General features: G+C 41.9%; 3 protein-coding genes across 10 annotated transcripts in view; all 3 read right to left on the bottom strand.

The window, feature by feature from the left end:
- The window catches only part of LOC109432273 (xaa-Pro dipeptidase), a 757,159-nt gene that overhangs the window by 612,838 nt on the left and 124,183 nt on the right, over window positions 1–20,138 (bottom strand). The window lies entirely within an intron of this gene.
- On the bottom strand, window positions 11,502–14,022 carry LOC134289588 (uncharacterized). Of its 5 annotated transcripts, none has more exons than XM_062855612.1 (3): window positions 12,123–14,022; window positions 11,973–12,066; window positions 11,502–11,912 (listed from the first exon to the last, which is right to left on the bottom strand). In XM_062855612.1, the coding sequence occupies exon 1, from the start codon at window positions 13,626–13,628 to the stop codon at window positions 12,303–12,305; it is 1,326 nt and encodes a 441-aa protein (XP_062711596.1). In that variant the 5' UTR covers window positions 13,629–14,022; the 3' UTR covers window positions 11,502–11,912; window positions 11,973–12,066; window positions 12,123–12,302. The 5 variants fall into 5 exon arrangements, with proteins under 5 accessions (XP_062711596.1, XP_062711595.1, XP_062711592.1 ...); XM_062855611.1 differs by having other exon boundaries at window positions 11,502–11,792; window positions 11,846–11,912; window positions 11,973–14,022; XM_062855608.1 differs by having other exon boundaries at window positions 11,502–12,066.
- On the bottom strand, window positions 16,323–19,282 carry LOC109429392 (uncharacterized). Of its 3 annotated transcripts, XM_029876127.2 has the most exons (3): window positions 18,912–19,282; window positions 18,785–18,851; window positions 16,323–18,731 (listed from the first exon to the last, which is right to left on the bottom strand). In XM_029876127.2, the coding sequence occupies exon 3, from the start codon at window positions 18,640–18,642 to the stop codon at window positions 16,480–16,482; it is 2,163 nt and encodes a 720-aa protein (XP_029731987.2). In that variant the 5' UTR covers window positions 18,643–18,731; window positions 18,785–18,851; window positions 18,912–19,282; the 3' UTR covers window positions 16,323–16,479. The 3 variants fall into 3 exon arrangements, with proteins under 3 accessions (XP_029731987.2, XP_062711597.1, XP_062711598.1); XM_062855613.1 differs by having other exon boundaries at window positions 16,323–18,851; XM_062855614.1 differs by having other exon boundaries at window positions 18,785–19,282.

A 20,138-nucleotide genomic window follows, 5' to 3' on the forward strand; every position in this document is an offset into this window, starting at 1 on the left:
AACGTGAGATTTAGTGTAATTATTTGGTTTCCAGTGCTATAGAAGCTGGATATCGATAATTATCGTTGATTATAATCTACATCTTTTTGCTGCCATCTAATGGGGCATTGGCCAAGGTAAGTCATACAGATGATAATGTTGTGACGGAAATTGGCGCAAATGACGAAGTAAATTGTTATTCTGCTCTGAGCCATCCTTATAGCAACTGACAAACTCGCTGGTTTTTGAGCCCGTACTAGTTCACCTTGAGACTCACGGTTTTACTTCCCTTCCCGAAGGAAGAACTTACATACATACATTTATTCGTTAAAACATCATTAAGACAAGACATAATCAACAATAGTACGCCACAATACTCGGTTTGTGGCTGCCGCTCTCCATCCTCGGTCGCGCCCAATGCTCGTCAAGTCACGCTCCACCTGGTCCGCCCATCGTGCTCTCTGCGCTCCACGCCTTCTTGTGCCAACCGGATCAGTTGCAAACACCAGCTTTGCAGGGTTGTTGTCCGGCATTCTTGCAACATGCCCTGCCCACCGTATCCTTCCGGCTTTGGCCACCTTCTGGATGCTGGGTTCGCCGTAAAGTGCAGCGAGCTCGTGGATCATCCTTCTCCGCCACACACCGTTCTCCTGCACTTTGCCGAAGATCGTTCTTAGCACGCGTCGCTCGAAAACTCCGAGTGCTTGTAGGTCCTCCTCGAGCATGGTCCATGTCTCGTGCCCGTAGAGGATCACCGGTCTTATTAGCGTGTTGTACATGGTGCATTTGGTGCGTGGGTAAATCTTTTTGGACCGCATTTTCTTCTGGAGCCCGTAGTAGGCCCGACTTCCGCTGACGATGCGCCTCCGAATTTCACGACTCACGTTGTTGTCAGCCGTCAGTAAGGATCCGAGGTAGACGAATTCCTCCACTACCTCGAAAGTATCCCCGTCTATCGTAACATTACTACCCAGACGGATCCGGTCGTGTTCGGTTCCGCCTACCAGCATGTACTTTGTTTTTGAATCATTAACCACCAGTCCGACCTTTGCTGCTTCGTGTTTCAGGCGGGTGTACTGCTCTGCCACCGTTCCAAATGTTCTAGCGATAATGTCCATGTCGTCCGCAAAGCACACAAATTGACCGGATTTTGTGAAAATCGTTCCCCGGCTGTTGAGCCCGGCTCGTCGCATCACACCTTCCAGAGCGATGTTGAAGAGTAGGCATGAGAGTCCGTCACCTTGTCGCCGTCCCCGGGGAGATTCGAATGAACTGGATAGTTCACCCGAAACCCTTACGCAGTTTTGCACACCGTCCATCGTTGCTTTAATCAGTCTAGTCAGCTTCCCAGGAAAGCCGTTTTCGTCCATGATTCTCCATAGCTCTGCGGTCGATACTGTCGTATGCCGCTTTGAAGTCGATGAACAGGTGATGCGTTGGGACCTGGTATTCACGGCATTTCTGGAGGATTTGCCGTAGGGTAAAGATCTGGTCCGTTGTCGACCGGCCGAAGGAAGAACTTGTGTTTTGTAAATTTGCCAAGAGTGGGATTCGATCCCAGGCCATGTGTGCGCCTGACACATGATGTGCGAATGCGAAATCCTAAATAACTTGTTCATGATCAATTAGCCTTGTAGAGGTTTTAAGAATCGTCTTAAAACCTATTGCTTTTTATTTTGGTTTTATGATGGTTCTAAGAAACTCTTATAATCTATTTGACTAAAAATATTTCCATTGGATGATAACTAAATTGTAACTAGTAAAAAAGCAGGCGGTTATTGATTGTGGAAGTGCATAGAAAAGTGCTACTCCGTGATTAACCAGAACAATTGAAATTGCACAGGGAACCAACAAACGGAGTTTGGGAGTAGCTTACCGTTCTCAATGTGCAACTTCGAGAATTCCAAACTTTTTTAACTCAATAACGACGCCGGCCACGTCCTTACGGTCGTCAAGGAAGGGAAGGCATATAAGTATGACGTGCGTTGCTACTAGAGACCAAGAACACCTCTACTTCTCCACGACTGTCACGGGAAGCAGTTTCATTGGGGGCATTTTTACTCAAACAGCAGCAAACTAAAAACAAGTGTTCTGTGACCTTAATTACTGTTTCACACGACAATCCAAACAAATAAACAGAAATCTAAACAACAGTATTTCTCACAGCCTTGTTCAATCGGCCCATATAAACAAATTTATTTCCCTGAGATTCTGGATGGGGCAATTGTGTAAACAATTTCACAAAGTTTGCATCAGCTAATAGCTCTGATCTGATCCAACACGACTTAGACCACCGCCACGGCGAGGTTGTCGTCAGCATTTGCCGATGCATTACCGATTCTGTTGTGCTGCTGTGCTGTGCTAAATAGCGCCAAACAAAGAACTCTCGGTTGATCGTTCGTTTCCAACTGGCAAATTCGAAACAGCTTTAGTATACTGAAGCTGAATTAGCATCTTCAACCATTTCGACAAACATCTTGCAATTGTTGTTTGTTGTTAGCCCAGAGCAGCGTGACGATTGTGGCCCGAATGTACAGTGATAGACATTCGTTTAGCCGAGGCTAAAAAAATTTCAAAAAAGTGCCAGGAAACTCATACAAAAGATTTTATGATAAAACTTTTTTATCGTAGTGATAGTATATCTAGTACTGTTTTAAAAAAATGTGATACATCACACTTACATATACACTGAAACAAAAGCGAGGGTAAAAACCCTTCAAATGTCATTTTTTGCCTAGCGAATGTCTAGGCGAATAGTACAATTTTTAGAATTCCATAATAAAAAACTATCAAATTTCGAAAAATATCCAACAAAGTCATTTTGTATGGTGATCTGCATTATAGATCGACTAGTAAATCATGAATTAGATCGTTTTTTGAAGTGTTGCCATATTAATTTTGCATGCATCTCATATAAATATGTCATAATATTTTAAATGTTTCTCAATTGAGATTTAGTGTAGTTATTTTTATCGGAAGTATTTTAAAAGAATCTAATAAAAGTTTCATGACCAAAGCAGGTTGAAATTTTGCGAAAAACAACGTTTTTAACAGAAAAAAATAACACAAACCATCAAAAAATCACGTATTTAAGTATTGTTTTGATGAAATATGATGGTTTCACTTGCATAAATCACAGCGATTACTACTATTACGGCTTCTAATAGCTCCCAACATCTTCTAGACTGTATTCTGGCTGAAATAATATACACATATTTCGAGAAATGGCACCGAAAGTATTCAAATTTATAGCATGAACTACTTGTTTCATAATTTAGACGTTCTTTTCAAATAAATCATGTTAAAAATGAATGTGGTTCACAACTAAGACTCATTTATAATATATTTCTTCAGATTGAATGAAATAAGCCAATTATTAAATCAAATCTTGCATTTTTGTATGAGCATCTGCTTTTGAATAAACAGAGTACAAAAAATCTGACACTTCTTGCAGTTCTTTCACTTTGCAGTCTTTTAACTCATTCAGTAATGGTAGTATCAAACAGGTATACTCCACAGGCATTAGGGCACGTATTTATTTCAATGCAGAACTATTTATTTTAGCTTTTATCAATCCCATTTTAAAGTTTAACCAACCAAAAACCAATATACTTATTTTTTTCATGACATTTTATGCAATAATTTGAACTTTTCTGACAATAATTCTGTGCCATATTTTCAAAACTGCTAATCTAGCTTACGTATGAGTGTTTACAGAAATCAGTTTTCTTAAATAAATTTGTTTATCGTCGCTTCTCCTTATCGGGACATTTTTTTTATAATATTTCTCTGAATTTCACAAATAAATAAACTTTCAAGGTCAAATATTATGCTAACACGTCATAAACGTAATGCCTTCTCGAAATATACTCACGAAATTGCAAAAAATCTATTGAAAACTAATTTTTCATTTACCTCGGCTCAGTGATCCAAAATGTACTATCAAAAACTGTAGTTTGCATGATAATCGTGGATGTATGGTCTTGACTATCATGCAACAAAAACATTCACGTATGACCAGATGAAATATTCATGGGTGACTGTGACATTTTTTTAATCACGGCAAAAAATGTAGTGGATTTTCAAATTGAGTGAACTAATGAAATACCAGTGGTTCCGAAAACTGCGAACGGGACATGCGTATAATTTAGGAACCGGAAGTGTAAAGAAGCGGAGACAAAGATTTTCGGATTGTGCGTTCCGAGGGTCATAACCACCAATGGAGCAGGGGAACAAAAGTCAGTGGCTCCCAACTGAATAGTTACGGCCCACGTCTAACAAATCAAAAAGTCTCATGCCATACGGATATTTTCAGACCTGGCTAATTGAGCTGATGTTGAAACCCGATATCCTAGGCCATTTTGGAATTAAATATGGCGCTTGGGGTTTCTGGGACAAGACAGGGACACTACTGAGGGTTTCCGCCATCGTCAAAAACGCCTTTGTGACGACTTTGAAATCAAATCCGCTGAAAATGCTCTGAAGCTTCTTGGAATGTCTCCAAAATCCCCCTAAAATCCCCAGAAACCCCATGTAACGCACCTCAGACCCTCCGAAACCCCAGAAAACGTCATGTAACGCCTCCGTAACGTTTCTGAAATCTGCCGAAAATGCTCTGAAGCTCTTTGGAATGCCTCCAAAATCCCCCTAATACCCCCCGAAACCCCATGTAACGCACCTCAGACCCTCCGAAACCCCAGAAAACGCCATGTAACGCCTCCGTAACGTTTCTGAAATCCGCCGAAAGTGCTCTGAAGCTTCTTGGAATGCCTCCAAAATCCCCCTAAGACCCCCAGAAACCCCATGTAACGCATCTCAGACCCTCCGAAACCCCAGAAAACGCCATGTAACGCCTCCGTAACGTTACTGAAACTCGCTGAAAATGCTCTGAAGCTTTTTGGAATGCCTCCAAAATCCCCCTAACACCCCCAGAAACCCCATGTAACGCACCTCAGACCCTCCGAAACCCCAGAAAACGCCATGTAACGCCTCGGTAACGTTTCTGAAATCCGCCGAAAATGCTCTGAAGCTCTTTGGAATGCCTCCAAAATCCCCCTAAGACCCCCAGAAACCCCATGTAACGCATCTCAGACCCTCCGAAACCCCAGAAAACGCCATGTAACGCCTCCGTAACGTTTCTGGAATCCGCCGAAAGTGCTCTGAAGCTTCTTGGAATGCCTCCTAAATCCCCCTAAGACCCCCAGAAACTCCATGTAACGCATCTCAGACCCTCCGAAACCCCAGAAAACACCATGTAACGCCTCCGTAACGTTACTGAAACCCGCTGAAAATGCTCTGAAGCTTCTTGGAATGCCTCCAAAATCCCCCTAACACCCCCAGAAACCCCATGTAACGCACCTCAGACCCTCCGAAACCCCAAAAAACGCCATGTAACGCCTCTGTAACGTTTCTGAAATCCGCTGAGAATGCTCTAAAGCTTCTTGGAATGCCTCTGAAATCCCCCTTAAACCCCCTCAGACCCCAAGTAACGCCCTTGACACCCTCTAGCACGAGTTATCCGCATTTTTCTTTCGCAGTTTTCGGAACCACTGGAACTCCAACTCTACATTTCAAAACTGTCATTTCGTACTCCCATCATCTTGATTTGTGTTACAATCATGGTGCCAAATGCTACATTCATGGTAGACGACATTGATGCATCGACGGCAGCATGAATGTAGTGTGTGACGGTAGTATGCAACATTAGTCATGACGGTAAAGGCGTTGCGACGATAATGAAAAAAATGTACTATACGGTTCACTGCCTCGGCTAAACGAATGTCTAGGCAAAAAATGAAATTTGAAGGGTTTTTACCCTCGATTTTGTTTCAGTGTATATGTAAGTTTAATGTATCACATTTTTATAAAACTGTACTAGATATACTATTACTACGATAAAAAAGTTTTATCATAAAATATTTTGTATGAGTTTCCTGACACTTTTTTTGTTCTCGGCTAAACGAATGTCTATCACTGTATACGGTTACCAAGCATCATCGTCGCATCGCAAGTCGTTTGTTTACGTCTCAAAAATCACGTTGGTCAGTGTTTCCTCCATGCTTACAGTGGTAAATAAATGTGTTTTTCTATCCGTGTGTGGTGCATTGTTTGCTAATAACTTTATTTTGCACATCTCGGCGGTCCCTCTGTCTGTATCTCTCCGTGCTGTTGCGCTAACACCAGGGTTGCACTTCTTCGAATCACCCTACTCTAGCCATAGACTGCCTCAATAGGTAGAGGCGCACTGCACGGTGCGAACATTCAAAGCAAATTGCATTCCAGCCGACTCACACCACCAATGCCGCGAAATGTCCGCGACCACACACCGTACCACTGGCACTGTACTGGTAGTGTAGCGCCTTCCTGCAATCGCGCGATGCATTCCGCGCGGACTGAGCAACAACAGTGGAAACGTAAACAAACAACTGGTTATTTACCAAACATCCATTTAACTCCGAGAATGCGCCAATTGCCTATCGGTTTTGCCTCGATTCGCAACTCGCGAGGCTGACTGGAAGGAGATGCGCATATGCGTCAATTTGTAAACCTCGTTGCATTTTTTCTCCAAGGCGCCACGCCGACAGAAATAGGACTTTTCTGTCAAGCTAAAAATAATAATAATAATTTGAAATTTTCTGATATTGTTATAAAATTTTGTATGCATTTATGGCATTTAAAAATATTCAAATATTTTCAACCTTTTGTTTATGAATCCTTAAACTGTTATAAAAATATTGGAGCACCCCTCGAAAAAAAAAACAATACTTTATTATAGATCCCTGAAGAAGGCACCAACCTGGTCCGAAACGTCGTAACGAGAACATTGTAGTTAGCTCAATTCTTTAATATGACTGCCACCACACAAACTTTTGTTTTCTATGTTTGTCTTTTAATTTAGTAAAACATTAAGAGAAATATTTAATTGTTTTAATTTTCGAGTGGAAAATTGGATTGCGTTTCAATCTGACAAGCACACTCTATTATATTTGCATCGTGACGCAAACCGTCGCCAAATGCACTGTGTACATGGCGTCCGTGATGACGTTCGTTGAAAGATCAGCTCTCTCTCGCGCGTATAAGCAAACCAAGCCGGCTGCTGCTGGCTGTACCAGCGAATTCACGCTCCAGTCCCAGTGACCGTTGGTTGTTGTAGGTAACGAACGAGACTTGCCTCGCGCACATGCCGCACTGCATACCTAGTTTGTATTTGGGTGGCTTGGTTGTGGCAGAAACGAGTGCACCGCAGTACCAGTACCGTCGGTCGTCCAACAAGCATCTGCCTGCGCGAAACTGTAAACATTTGCGCATTTGACGATGCTGGCTGGGCTGCTGCTGCGGCGCAAATGTACGAATAAGACCACGGAGGAAAACGAGCACATACTAAGTGCAGTTAGTGCAATAACAAACAGCTACAGCACAGGCCTGAGGAGACGGAGGAGACCTCGATAATATCGCTTTCTTAAGTTTTGCGGGGTGAATTAGAAGCGAGTTGTTGCCCATTGTTGAAACCGAGATGGTATTGAAGAAGTAAATCTTGGTAATACAAGACGGCTGTTGAAGTTGCCCAATTCTAATGCATCACGATGGTTCTCAAGATGTGTAGAGTAATTCATGTTTGTATGCGAATAAGCAAAGTTGACCCAATGGATAGACATTACTTACCAATACAATCATTGGTAAGCACTCCGTTATTAAACTGAAATATTTATGTACATACACATAATATTTATTATCAAAAAGAATACTTTCACTCATTTTACTTAGCTTTCAATAACAGCATCGGGCGGCCACGTCCTGGCATTTGGTAAAACGAAAGGAGTATTAGCATGCTAATTCTACACTATTTTGAGTCTCATTTCCCCACTTGAAGAACTAAAGTTGATACATATTAGTTTGTGACTCTTTTTTCAGTGGTGACCTCCAGGAGCTTTGCAAAGTAATATTTCGAATAGTCATATTCTTAAAAGTGACAAAAATGAATACCTCCTTCTTGTGCGATTGTCTTTCATCATTTAAGCTCCACTTCTCATTCTTTTTTCGCTTCTTCTTCCTTACGGCTCTACGTTCTCACTGGAAGTTGGCCTGCTTCTCTTAAACTTAGTGTTTTAAGCACTTTCACCATTATTAATTGAAGAGCTTTCTTTGCCTGCCATTGCATGAATATGTATAATGTGAGGGAAGCACAATGATACGACATGCCGAGATTTTTTTCCGGCCGAAACAGGAATCCAATCCTTTAGTTGAATTGAGGTTCATTAGAAGGCTGATTTAAGGCTTAATATGCGCTTAATCAGTAATTAATCAAATTCAATTATTGTGTGAAAAAATCTTTCGTGAGCTTATTTGACTCTTTGCGGGCTTTCACACGCGCCAACTTGTGGCGTAGTTGAGGGGGGCAAGGTCTCTCAAAACTAATCAAATGCGTAAAATATCGACGCAGTTGGTCTAATTTAGGCATACACAAGGGAAAACTAGTGCATTGACCTGGAAAAAGTTGAATTTTGACCGCAATAAGCAATAACATGAGTTGAAGTAAGTCTGTATAAAGGCTGAAGAAGTGATTTGGCTCTACAAACTACATGCTTGGATGATAGGCTGCGGCTTATTTTTCAAAAGTTGTTGAAACCTGGAATTCGTAAGCTCTTCTGGATTCAAATTACATAAATTGAGAGTTTGAACCAAAAATATTAAGATTTAGAGGTGGCGCAATCGTCTCGAAGTTGAATTTTCGAGTAATAAAATGGTGTTTTCACTTGAAGTGCCATAACTTTTTCAATTTTCAACCGATTTTCAATCTCTTTTTATGAATATCTCACAAATAATCGCATAAAACATTCATTTTTTTTTCAAAGTCATGCAAAATATGAGTTTTTGAAGATCTAATTAATTGTTTTCTTCTTTTAACAATTTTTTTAACTTTAGAGTCCGATAACTTTTTAACCGTTTGATCAATTTCAATTTTTTTAGCTTGCTTTTGTAGATATTTCTGTTGCCTATCTTAGTCCCAAACAAACTATTCATCAAAGTAGTCATTTCTATGATACTTTTCACCAAAAACTGCCAAATCATGCCCTAAAACTTGATTTTTTCATGCAAAATTGGATTTTTTGACAATTGTTTGATATGTTTTACTTCAAACCAGATACTTGGCATCATATTTAGGGATATGGAACACATTGGAGGTTTTTTTTCAAATTTTTTTTCCTCGCATTTTGAACATGAAAATATTTTTTGATTCAGAACACTCCAAAAATTGAAGTTTAATGCTTCCATATAATTATTTAGAATAAATTTATTACTTTAAGCCCGAAACTAAGCATGAAAACAATTGATATTTTGCCAAAATTCTGATTTTTCTAATAAAATACGTGTTTTTGAACGGTTTTTGGTATTTATCCATTTTGAAACGATTTTTTAAAGGTACAGTTTATTCACAACATTCTTAGGCAACAAAAATATCTACAAAAGCAAGCTAAAAAAATTGAAATTGGTAAAACGGTTAAAAAGTTATAAGACTCTAAAGTTAAAATTTTTTGTAAAAATAAGAAAACAATAAATTAGATCTTCAAAACCTCATATTTTGCGTGACTTTGGAAAAATTTAATATTCTACGAGTTTATTCAAAATGTAATTTTCTAGAAATTTATAAAAAAAAGATTGAAAATCGGTTGTAAATTGAGAAAGTTATGGCTCCTGAAGTGAAAACACCTTTTTATTCCTCGAAAATTCAACTTTGAGACGATTGCGCCATCTCTAAATCTCAATATTTTTGGCTCAAACTCAGAGATTTCTTTTTTTGTGTCATTTGAATCCAGAAGAGCTTACGAATTCCACGTTTCAACAACTTTTGAAAAATAAGCCGCAGCCTATTGGATAAGCTGTAAAAAATTATTTGATTATTGGTTAACAAACAGATAGTTAATTCTGCATGTTGGGGTATGTTTAAAAGCTGGTTATTAAGACCAATTTTCAGATGTCATTGTGTTCAGCCACTGACACTATTAACCAGCCAATGTTCAGCTTATACTCTCACTTGAGTAATTTACCGCGTAATATCTAATCAATTTCCCTAAGTAACAGAAGACAATAACAAAATGAAATAATGAACTTTTTGCAATATTTAATTATTGCATAAGATTTTTACCGTCGACATTCTTGAAAAAAATCCTTAGCAAGGCTTATTCAAGAATTTTTTGAAAAGTCTATACTTTCAAAAACATCTAAACTATTATTGAAAACTATTCCTATTTTCTATTTTTTTAAAACATCTAAACTATTATTGAAAACTATTCCTAGAAAATTCAACATATTGCGAAGCCCCTCATGGTTTCAGCCACATTATCCAGAGGTTTATCAACCATTCCTTTTAAGGGATTTGTTAAAAACTAATGTAAGAACGGCCAGAGATTTGCCCGGTACTCTTCCAGGGGTTCCTTAGAAATACTTCCAGAAGGTCCTGCACAAATTTGCCTAGGTGAGCTTTAAAAAAAAATCCTCACGGTTTGTATCCAAATAATCTATTGGAAATTACCCAAGCAATTTTTCTTGAAAGTTTTTTGAAAGTTTATTTATATATTCTGGTAGAGATATGTTAATATTTCCATTAAACATTTTTCCTGGACGTCTGGATTGATCCCTTAGAAATGTTGGAGTACTGTCTATAATTTTTGTCAGATTCATTTTTATAGGCTTCTGATTTCAATTATTAGGAATACGGAGAATTTTTATAGCTACTTCAGTGAACGTCTTAATTCAAACTAGTTTCTGTAAACATTTCTTTCCACCAAAAATTCCCTGATTGATAATTCCAGGTTTTTTTCCAGGGTAAATGAAATTCCTTGATAATTCCAGGTTTTTCCAGATAGTAGACACCCTGTTAAACATGATTGAGTCTTCCGGAGAAATCGGAACACGCACTGTAGCTTCACGTCTGGAACAAAAAGGAGGCTGATAAATATCGCATATTTATTGCCGTTTTTTCTTAATTTTCGCTATGTTCTTGAATTATAATTTTCCCTGTCTCCATTTTATTGGTAAAATTGTAAATAATTCGTAAATGAACAAAACATTAAGTGATAGACAATATTTTTTAAAAAAGTGACTCGGGAACTTGTGCTGATAATTGATCTGACGAACCTTTCGACGTTTGTTAGGCAAATACTCGAATAATAAAACTTAATTTTATACCAAACTATTGTTTAATTTTTACATCATGAACTGAATTTGTAACTATCTTCTATACAAATAAAAATTGAATGGTGTTTGTATGTCACGAATAGGCTCGGGAACGGGCCAACGGATCCACACCATTCTTTCATTGTTTCATTCCTGCAGGGTTACGACGTGTTCGTACGAAAAAATAATCTGGAAAATCGACCGAGAACGCACCTAAAACGAGAAAGATTAAAATTCCATATTGCGGGGCATTTTTCTACAGAGCTGCATGTCAAAAAACACAGTAGGCAGGCAGATTGCCGGGACCGCTAGTTGAAATTATATTTAATGAGCTTACTGGTGTGATAAATAGGGAAATGGAACCATCTCGGCAGGGGTCCTATTTTGGGCACTTTTCTGCTATAACTCAGCCAATTTTAAACCAATTGACACAATTTTTGGAATGCGGTGAGATACGTAAAGTATTTGGCCGTGTACAAAATTTCAAGTCAATTGGTTTGGAATTGACTGAGTTATAGCGAAGAGTGCCCAAAATACCGGCCACTGCCCAAGTGGCTCGCTACCCTATTAGCGTGTGTTCGTAGAAACACCAAGTCTTTTTAGCGAAACACGGGTTGTGGGTGGTTTGTCGCTTTAAGCTGAAATGGTTATATTTCATTAAACTGAATTCATGGAAAAATTGTTAACTTACAGTTTTAGTGTTCTACCGTGACCTGACTGAGTTATAGCTAACAATTGCGGAGTGTGACGATTCAAATCTAAAGGGAAAGTAATCAATGGGTAATAAGCTTCCAATTAGAAATAACTAGTTCACTTACGGGTTTTTGCTAATATCGATACCTGAGGGGAAGCAAGTGTCAAATCAGGTGGTAATGATAACGCTGCCGAGGGTACAATTCACTGTGGCAAATCCTAATAAGATAAATTGTTATTCTGACCTCTAATTCAATGCGGCGAATATTGCTTACCCTATGAGATTGTAATTCAAGTTAGAAATTAATTATTTAACTATCGAATTTCTTTAAACTTTGATAATAAACTTCTGGCCGAGAACATGAAATTTACGACTCATCGCGTTTGACGTTTTTCATACACCTGTGTTTGTCGTCACTCACTACTACCTAAACGATGTAGATGCCCTGTTGTAACTACGGCGATCTGGTCGGACGAGGGGCTTGATGTGCGTCGCAACATCCCCCCACCCGTAAAGGCTGGTGTGCCGATGGTGGCTCCAACGAGGTTGGACCAGGTTTACCATGTGATGCGACGTCAAGCAACGCGAGTTTCACGACCGGTCTCTTGTAGATTCCGTTAGCTGTGCGCACCAGAGCTTGGCGTATGCGCCCGTCTCGTCCCGGAAATACCTTTTCTATTCGTCCTCGCACATAGTGATTCCGCGCCTCTGCACCAACTATCAGCACTAAATCGCCTTCTTGGACATCACGAACTTCTTCGAACCACCGGCATCGTCGAGTGATTACTGGCAGATACTCTTTGATCCATCTTTTCCATATAAGATCTGTCAAGTGTTGAGACAGATTCCAGTAACCCCGCAGACTGACACGATCGCTTTTGATCTCCGAGCGTGGTTGCTTTGCACCGGAAGAACTACCCAACAAAAAGTGATTCGGTGTCAATGATTCTTCGTCGGCGGTCTCCAGTGGAATATAAGTTAGAGGCCGTGAATTTATCATTGCTTCGGCATCTAGTAAGACCGTTTCGAGAACTTCGTCAGTAGGTCGACGAGGAGCGTCGATGATGGTACCAATGGCATTTTTTACTGAGCGCACCAAGCGCTCCCACGCTCCACCCATGTGTGGAGCGCCCGGTGGGTTAAAGTTCCAACGTGTATTGGTGTTGGTAAAGGTAATGGCTAATTCAGTGTTCCTAGCCACAATTTCCTGTTGCAACTGTGAGTTCGCCCCTACAAAATTAGTCCCATTATCGCTAAAGAACTCAGATGGTGCTCCGCGTCGGGCGATAAATCGACGAATGGCTAGAATACATGACTCGCTGGATAAACTATGCACTACTTCAAGGTGTACGGCACGAACGGTAAGGCACGTAAAGAGTGCCACCCATCGTTTAACTTCAGAGCGGCCGACCTTTACCGTTAAGGGTCCGAAATAATCCAGACCGACAAATGTAAAAGGCTTTACAAAAGGTGTGACACGTTGTTCTGGGAGCGGAGCCATTGGTGGAGTCCGAGGAACTGCGTGTGCAATGCGGCATTTGATACATCTTCGGGCTGTCTGTTTAATGACAGTTCGCAAGTTGGATATTTCGAAGCGCTGCCGCAGTTCATTCACCACCGTTTCCTGGTTGGCATGATGATACCGACGGTGATACGAATCCACCAGAAGCAAGGTTATTTGATGAGATTTCGGTAATATGATCGGATTCTTGGCATCATGAGTTGCATACCATGAGGCACCTATTCTTCCTCGCATCCTGATTACGCCGTCTAAGTCCATGTATGGCCACAACTTGTAAATGGGACTCGATTTCGGTACTAAGTTGTGGCGTGAGTCAGGAGTACCCTGAGTGTCAAGCAGTATTCGTCGTTCCTGGGCGTATGCTTCAGCTTGAACTTGCTTCCACAATTCTCGTTCGGCTCGGATCAGCTCGTCTCGGCTGAGGATTCCTGTTTCCGTTGGTTTTCCGTTCCTGCGACAAAGAACATTGTTGATGAATCTGCATACGTACGCCTGTGCTCTTAGCAATCGCTCCCATTTGTGGAAGCGTTCAGTTTCAAACAGTGGATCGGGGGCAATTTGGTGTGAGTTGTGAGAACTGAGGAGCTCGGTACTGGTGACAAGTGGCTTTTGTTTTTGTGGCCACTGTTCTTCAGGCTGATAAAGGAACGATGACCCGCTAAACCAACGTCCGCTAGGATCAAAGGTTGGACCGCTACCCCACTTCGTCGCCTCGTCTGCTGGATTATGTTTGGTAGGCACCCATCTCCATTGGTTCATTTTCGTCAACGCAAGTATTTCTCCGACTCTGACTCCTACGAATTTATGATACCTCCTGTGATCCGAATTAATCCAGGCAAGCACCGTAGCCGAATCCGTCCAAAAGATGGTTTCCGTCACATTAAAGGAATGAGCCGCGAGCACTGCATCCGCGAAACGCGCACCTATTACCGCCGCCATCAGCTCCAAGCGAGGGACAGATAGTACTTTGAGTGGTGCAACTTTGCTTTTCGCTCCCACGAGTCCCACTTCCATTCCTAATGTTCCGTAGGCGCGGAGATATGCAACAGAGGCGTATGCTGTGTCACTGGCGTCTACAAAAACATGTAATTGTTTAAGTTCGTCCATATGACCTCGAAATTTTCAGGTCACCCAGCATGGGTAAAAAGCTAATCCAGTGCCACCATCTTTGGCACAGCTCCTTGTTCACCGGTTCGTCCCAATCGATGCCAGTCGCCCAGACGTCTTGGATCAAAGTTCTTCCGTGGATGAGATAGAACGTCACAAATCCAAGAGGATCAAAAAGACTCATGACGAGTTTTAGCATTTCTCGTTTGGTGGGAATATGCGAGGGTTCTATGACCTTGTCGAGACCTTCCCGAGGGGACAAAGTGTAGATGAAAACATCTCTAGACGGGTTCCATTTCATGCCCAATACAGATTCTACCTTTTCGGCTCTTAACAAACACAGTTGCTTTGCATCTTCTTCGGAGACATCATCAATAGCCTTCAAAACGGCGTGGGAGTTGGACAAAAAGTTACGCAAGTTGAAACCCCCTGTCGAATGGATGAACTTCACTTGTTTGACTACCTCGATAGCTTCTTCTACTGTCTCAAAACTATCTAAATAATCATCTACATAGTGATGTTTAATAATCGCAGTAGCGGCTCTGGGAAACGACTCCATATAATCACTTGCATTGGTGTTCTTCACAAATTGGGCCGAACATGGAGAGCAAGTTGACCCAAAGGTCGCAACGTCAATTATGTATATGGAGGGAGCTTTTTCTGGATCATCCCGCCATAAGAATCGTTGAGATGGACTGTCCTGCGGTCGGATGAGGAGCCGCAAAAACATTTCTTCTATGTCCCCAGTCACGGCTATTCGGTGTTCGCGAAAGTGGTACAGGACGAAGAACAGGTTAGTTAGAAGGTCTGGTCCCTTAAGCAAAGCCGAATTAAAGGAGACATTATTGACTTTAGCCGCCGCATCCCAGACAATTCGCACCTTTTCCGGCTTTTTCGGGTTAACGACGATGCACAACGGGAGATACCACACTCGTTTAACGTCAAAGGAGTTCAGCTCTTCGGAGGTAGCGCGATGACAGTATCCTTTAGCCACGTATTCGTCCATTTTTTGGTGAACTCGAAATCGAAGAGAAGAATCCCTGGTTAATTTCCTTTCCAGTGACTCAAGCCTTTTTACCGCCATCGGGAAACTGTCAGGAAACTCGATACCGTCGGCTTTCCAAAGTAGTCCAGTTTCAAATCGGTCAGACAATCTGCGGGTCGTTTCTTCCAATATCCTTTTGGCTCTTTTGTCTGCCTCCGATTCCGGAAAACTGAAGGATGGCTCAGTTCCCATACGGTCCAGCGAGAAGAAGTCGTTAAGTTTTTCGTTTAGATCATGGTCCGCGTCTTGGGCAGCTGGTACGTGGAAATTGACCGAGACCGTAGGTGATGAAGCACGGACACTGTATCCGTAAATAGTCCAACCCAACCTGCACTTTGCGGCGATGGGCTCGTCAGAGCGTCCTTCACGTATCTTAAGCGGAACACACAATCTCAAATTGTCAAGTCCGATAAGAATTTTTGGTTCTGCTTGCTCATAGTCAGCCACTGGTAGCCAGGGCCCTACATTTTCAATTTCAATTGAAATTTTCAGGCGAAGTTTGTAAACAATGTTTTCAATCGTCAATGGAAACAAGGCGCCGTCGTCGTCGCTCAGCCCGACTGTCATCGTCACCGATGAACCGACGCTGTTGCGTCGTCGCAGATGCCACTTTGTTTCGCACTCACAAGCTCACGCACGCTCGTTCGACATCGAATGAATTTCTCTGTTATAACTCAATTAATGAGTGTAACAACCGTCAAATCTGTGTAATGTTAATGTATGCTATGCATATTTTACTGAAATAGTCTATTACTCATTCAAAAAATTAAGCAAATATACATTTTAGACAGTTTGAAAATTTTAATTGAAGCCCAGTCGGTGTGAAAATGAGTCGCCACCCGTCGTTGCGTCGAAGAAAGCGACAAGAAGAGCGGATGAAGCGAAGCGCATGCATGTTGTTTTGAATGTTCCCGTCGTCGGCGTCCGTCCGATGCTGATGGGCGCTCGCTTTCAGCGTCATGTTTTGGTTTCGACGATGTAGGCCCCTGCTGGTAGCCCGCGTAAATGTGGGTACTGTTTAGCTAGCGCCCTATACGGGAGTGATTGCTTCGGAAGTAGAAGTCTTTCGACGGTGTGGGCATCTTGTATCTGAAACGTACTAGCTTTCTCAGATCCTGCGATGTGGAAATGCACCTTTCTGGAGTTTGACTCTCGACGCGCGACGTTGCCGGTCCACTGTAGCGTTAAGGGCTCAACTGGTCCATCCAGTCCCAACTGCTTCGCCACCGACTGGTCCAAGAGGGTGGAAGATGAACCCTCGTCGATAAAGGCGAATATCGTTTGGCGCTTGGTGGCTGTGGATACGATTACCGGGATTATACGGAAATATGAGTAATAGTCACACCTCTCACTGAAGACTGAATTGTGAGTGGATGAATGGTGTGTGGAACTCGTAACCATCGGAGGATGCAACAAATAGTGATGCCGTTCACGACATCCTTCGATACTGCAGCCACTCCATGTTCGACACGGCCACTTTTGATGAAAGTTCAAACAAGTGCGGCATAGATTGTGTTGCCGCACTATCTTCACCCGCTCATCGACACATTTTTGCTTGAATTCCTCACAATCGGCAATACGGTGTCGTAGGGTACCACACAGTATGCATGGTTTAGGCGGTTTCTTCACAGCACCGGTGTTCCGGAATTCTGAATCAACAGCATCATGGGCATGGACGAAAGCTCTTTCTCGGTCCCTTGGCTTCTCCGTGCTCGACGTTAGGTTGATAGGTAGATCGAAAGATACTTCACTGGCCGCGTGAATGAGTTCGTTCATAAATTCACCGAACGCTGCTAGGGTTGGATTTTGGTGAAGGACTTTGTATCTTGCCCAATCCAATCTGAGCTGTGCCGGCAACTTCGTCACCAGTTCTTGCAATAAAACAGGATTTGTCAGATGATTTTCCTGCTTAGCGGCTTGCAAATGAACCACTAGATTCTCCACAGCTAGTCCGAAATCAATGAGAGTGTCCAGTCGTTCAGGTTTAGGCGCTGGTACGCGACGGATTCGCTCCAGTAATGAACGGATTATAAGCTCCGGTCGACCGAAGCGCATTTGGAGAGTTTTTATTACGTGCGGGACGCCGGCCGGCATCATAAGTCGACTGCGTACAGATTCCAAAGCAATTCCTCGCAGACATTTTTGGAGCCGCACTAAATTCTCCACATCCGTAAATCCACAGGCGATCGTCGTTTCCTCGTAGGTCCGAATAAACATTGGCCAGTCCTCCGGGTTCCCGTTAAAGGCCGGAAGATCTTTGCCCGTAACCTGACGTGCTGCAATTTGCATATAAGCCGCTGGTAATACGGGACTAGTGACGTGGTGGTCATCATGTAACGAAAGGTTCGCCAGCTGAGACGTAGGAGGTCTGGGTGCTACCGCCGGTCTTCCTTGCTGTTGAATCGGATACGTGAGCTGAGCATTCGACGTGAAGTTCCGTGAGGCATTATTTACCAAATTGTCTCCCTCTGTCTGTTGCTGCGAAGTAATCCAATTTTGAATTCGTTCAGACTTTGATATACGGGATGAAGACGACGACTCGCTAAGCTCCGCTTGCTGTCGCATTAACTCCTTCTTCTTTTCCATAGATTCTCGTCGTAACTGCATCATCCTTTCCTGCAAAGCCTTCTGCTTCATCAGCTCCGTTTCGCGAAGCTGTGTTTCTTCTTCCATAAGCTTTTTCTTAATCTCGAGCTTGCGTTGCTCCTCAGCAAACTCCTGACGCTGAAGCTCTTCTCTCTCTTTCAGCTCCGCTTCGTTTAGCTGTTCTTCTTCCTCGTGTAAGCGCATCTGCGCTTCCAAGGCAGCAGCGCGAGCACTGGAGGTCATGCTCACCTTTGAGCCGACGGTCTTTTCTGCCTTTTTGCTGCGGGACTTCGACGTTTTGCTACCACCTACCTTGGCGGTTCTGTTTTTCGTCGGTGGAAGGGCAAGCTGACCACAATCATTACCTGTTTCACATTCTTTGCACACCCAGCGTCGATCCTTGATAGTATGATCCACTCCAGCGCACTTGAAATGATGCCATTTGCTGCAAGCATCACAAGCCACCATCGAATCCATGACGTCATGTTCATTACACGAATGGCAATTGTAGCCGGAGATATTTCCTGCCAGCATCTTGGCAATAAAACTCTTAAAGATTTTGTTCGTAGAAACACCAAGTCTTTTTAGCGAAACACGGGTTGTGGGTGGTTTGTCGCTTTAAGCTGAAATGGTTATATTTCATTAAACTGAATTCATGGAAAAATTGTTAACTTACAGTTTTAGTGTTCTACCGTGACCTGACTGAGTTATAGCTAACAATTGCGGAGTGTGACGATTCAAATCTAAAGGGAAAGTAATCAATGGGTAATAAGCTTCCAATTAGAAATAACTAGTTCACTTACGGGTTTTTGCTAATATCGATACCTGAGGGGAAGCAAGTGTCAAATCAGGTGGTAATGATAACGCTGCCGAGGGTACAATTCACTGTGACAAATCCTAATAAGATAAATTGTTATTCTGACCTCTAATTCAATGCGGCGAATATTGCTTACCCTATGAGATTGTAATTCAAGTTAGAAATTAATTATTTAACTATCGAATTTCTTTAAACTTTGATAATAAACTTCTGGCCGAGAACATGAAATTTACGACTCATCGCGTTTGACGTTTTTCATACACCTGTGTTTGTCGTCACTCACTACTACCTAAACGATGTAGATGCCCTGTTGTAACTACGGCGATCTGGTCGGACGAGGGGCTTGATGTGCGTCGCAACAGCGTGGGTCATAGAGGTCGTTTTTCCAGATCAAGGTTTTTTTTATTCCATTTCGGCCCTGAGTGACAGTTCAAAATTTGAGCACAATCAGTTATGCCCACACTTTGCGCAACGCGATTGAACTTTGCATGGGATTTTATATGGGAAAACTTACTTTTTGCATTTTCCTTATAAAAGAATAAATTATTCTGAAAATATGTAACCGATTATATAAAAGTATAGCCTCATATGCATTCTCAAATGTCCTGAAACACTTTGCCAAATACTGCAAAGCGCCGTACATTTAACATGGAAAGGAATAACATCAATAATAATATCTCAATTTTTGGCCAAAATTACCAAGAGTATAGCGTTTTCCGCAAGGATTGGATCGCTTTGCGGTCTTGGATAAAGTTTTTCGACACATCCTGGGCTATACTTTTACATTAGCAGTTATGTGATATAGGACAATTTCGAGCAACTTTCAAGAAAACGTATATTTACCCATGTAAAACCCCATACAAATTCCAATCGCGATGCGCATGCTCAAATTTTGCAAAGTTGTTTGGGACCTCAAAAGGCAGTGATTGGCATCGCCACAGCGAATCACACTGAACTGAACTGCTCCAGCTGCACGGGAAAAATATCCGTTTCCGAATTCATTGCATTGCGTTGCGTTGCGTGGTAACGGAGTAATTAGTAGATTGCAAACTGAAAGTTTCCGAATTCATGACGAAAAAGTTCTAAAATCGTAGAAGATGCTACTTTACGATATCATGACTATGACATATGATATCATGACGATAACGAGGATTATCATAAATATGTATTATCCTTGTCATAAAAAATCAGAGTTGCCAAAAACGTTACGACA

Source organism: Aedes albopictus, chromosome 3 (genome assembly GCF_035046485.1).
Source record: "Aedes albopictus strain Foshan chromosome 3, AalbF5, whole genome shotgun sequence".
NCBI classification, from domain to species: domain Eukaryota; kingdom Metazoa; phylum Arthropoda; class Insecta; order Diptera; family Culicidae; genus Aedes; species Aedes albopictus.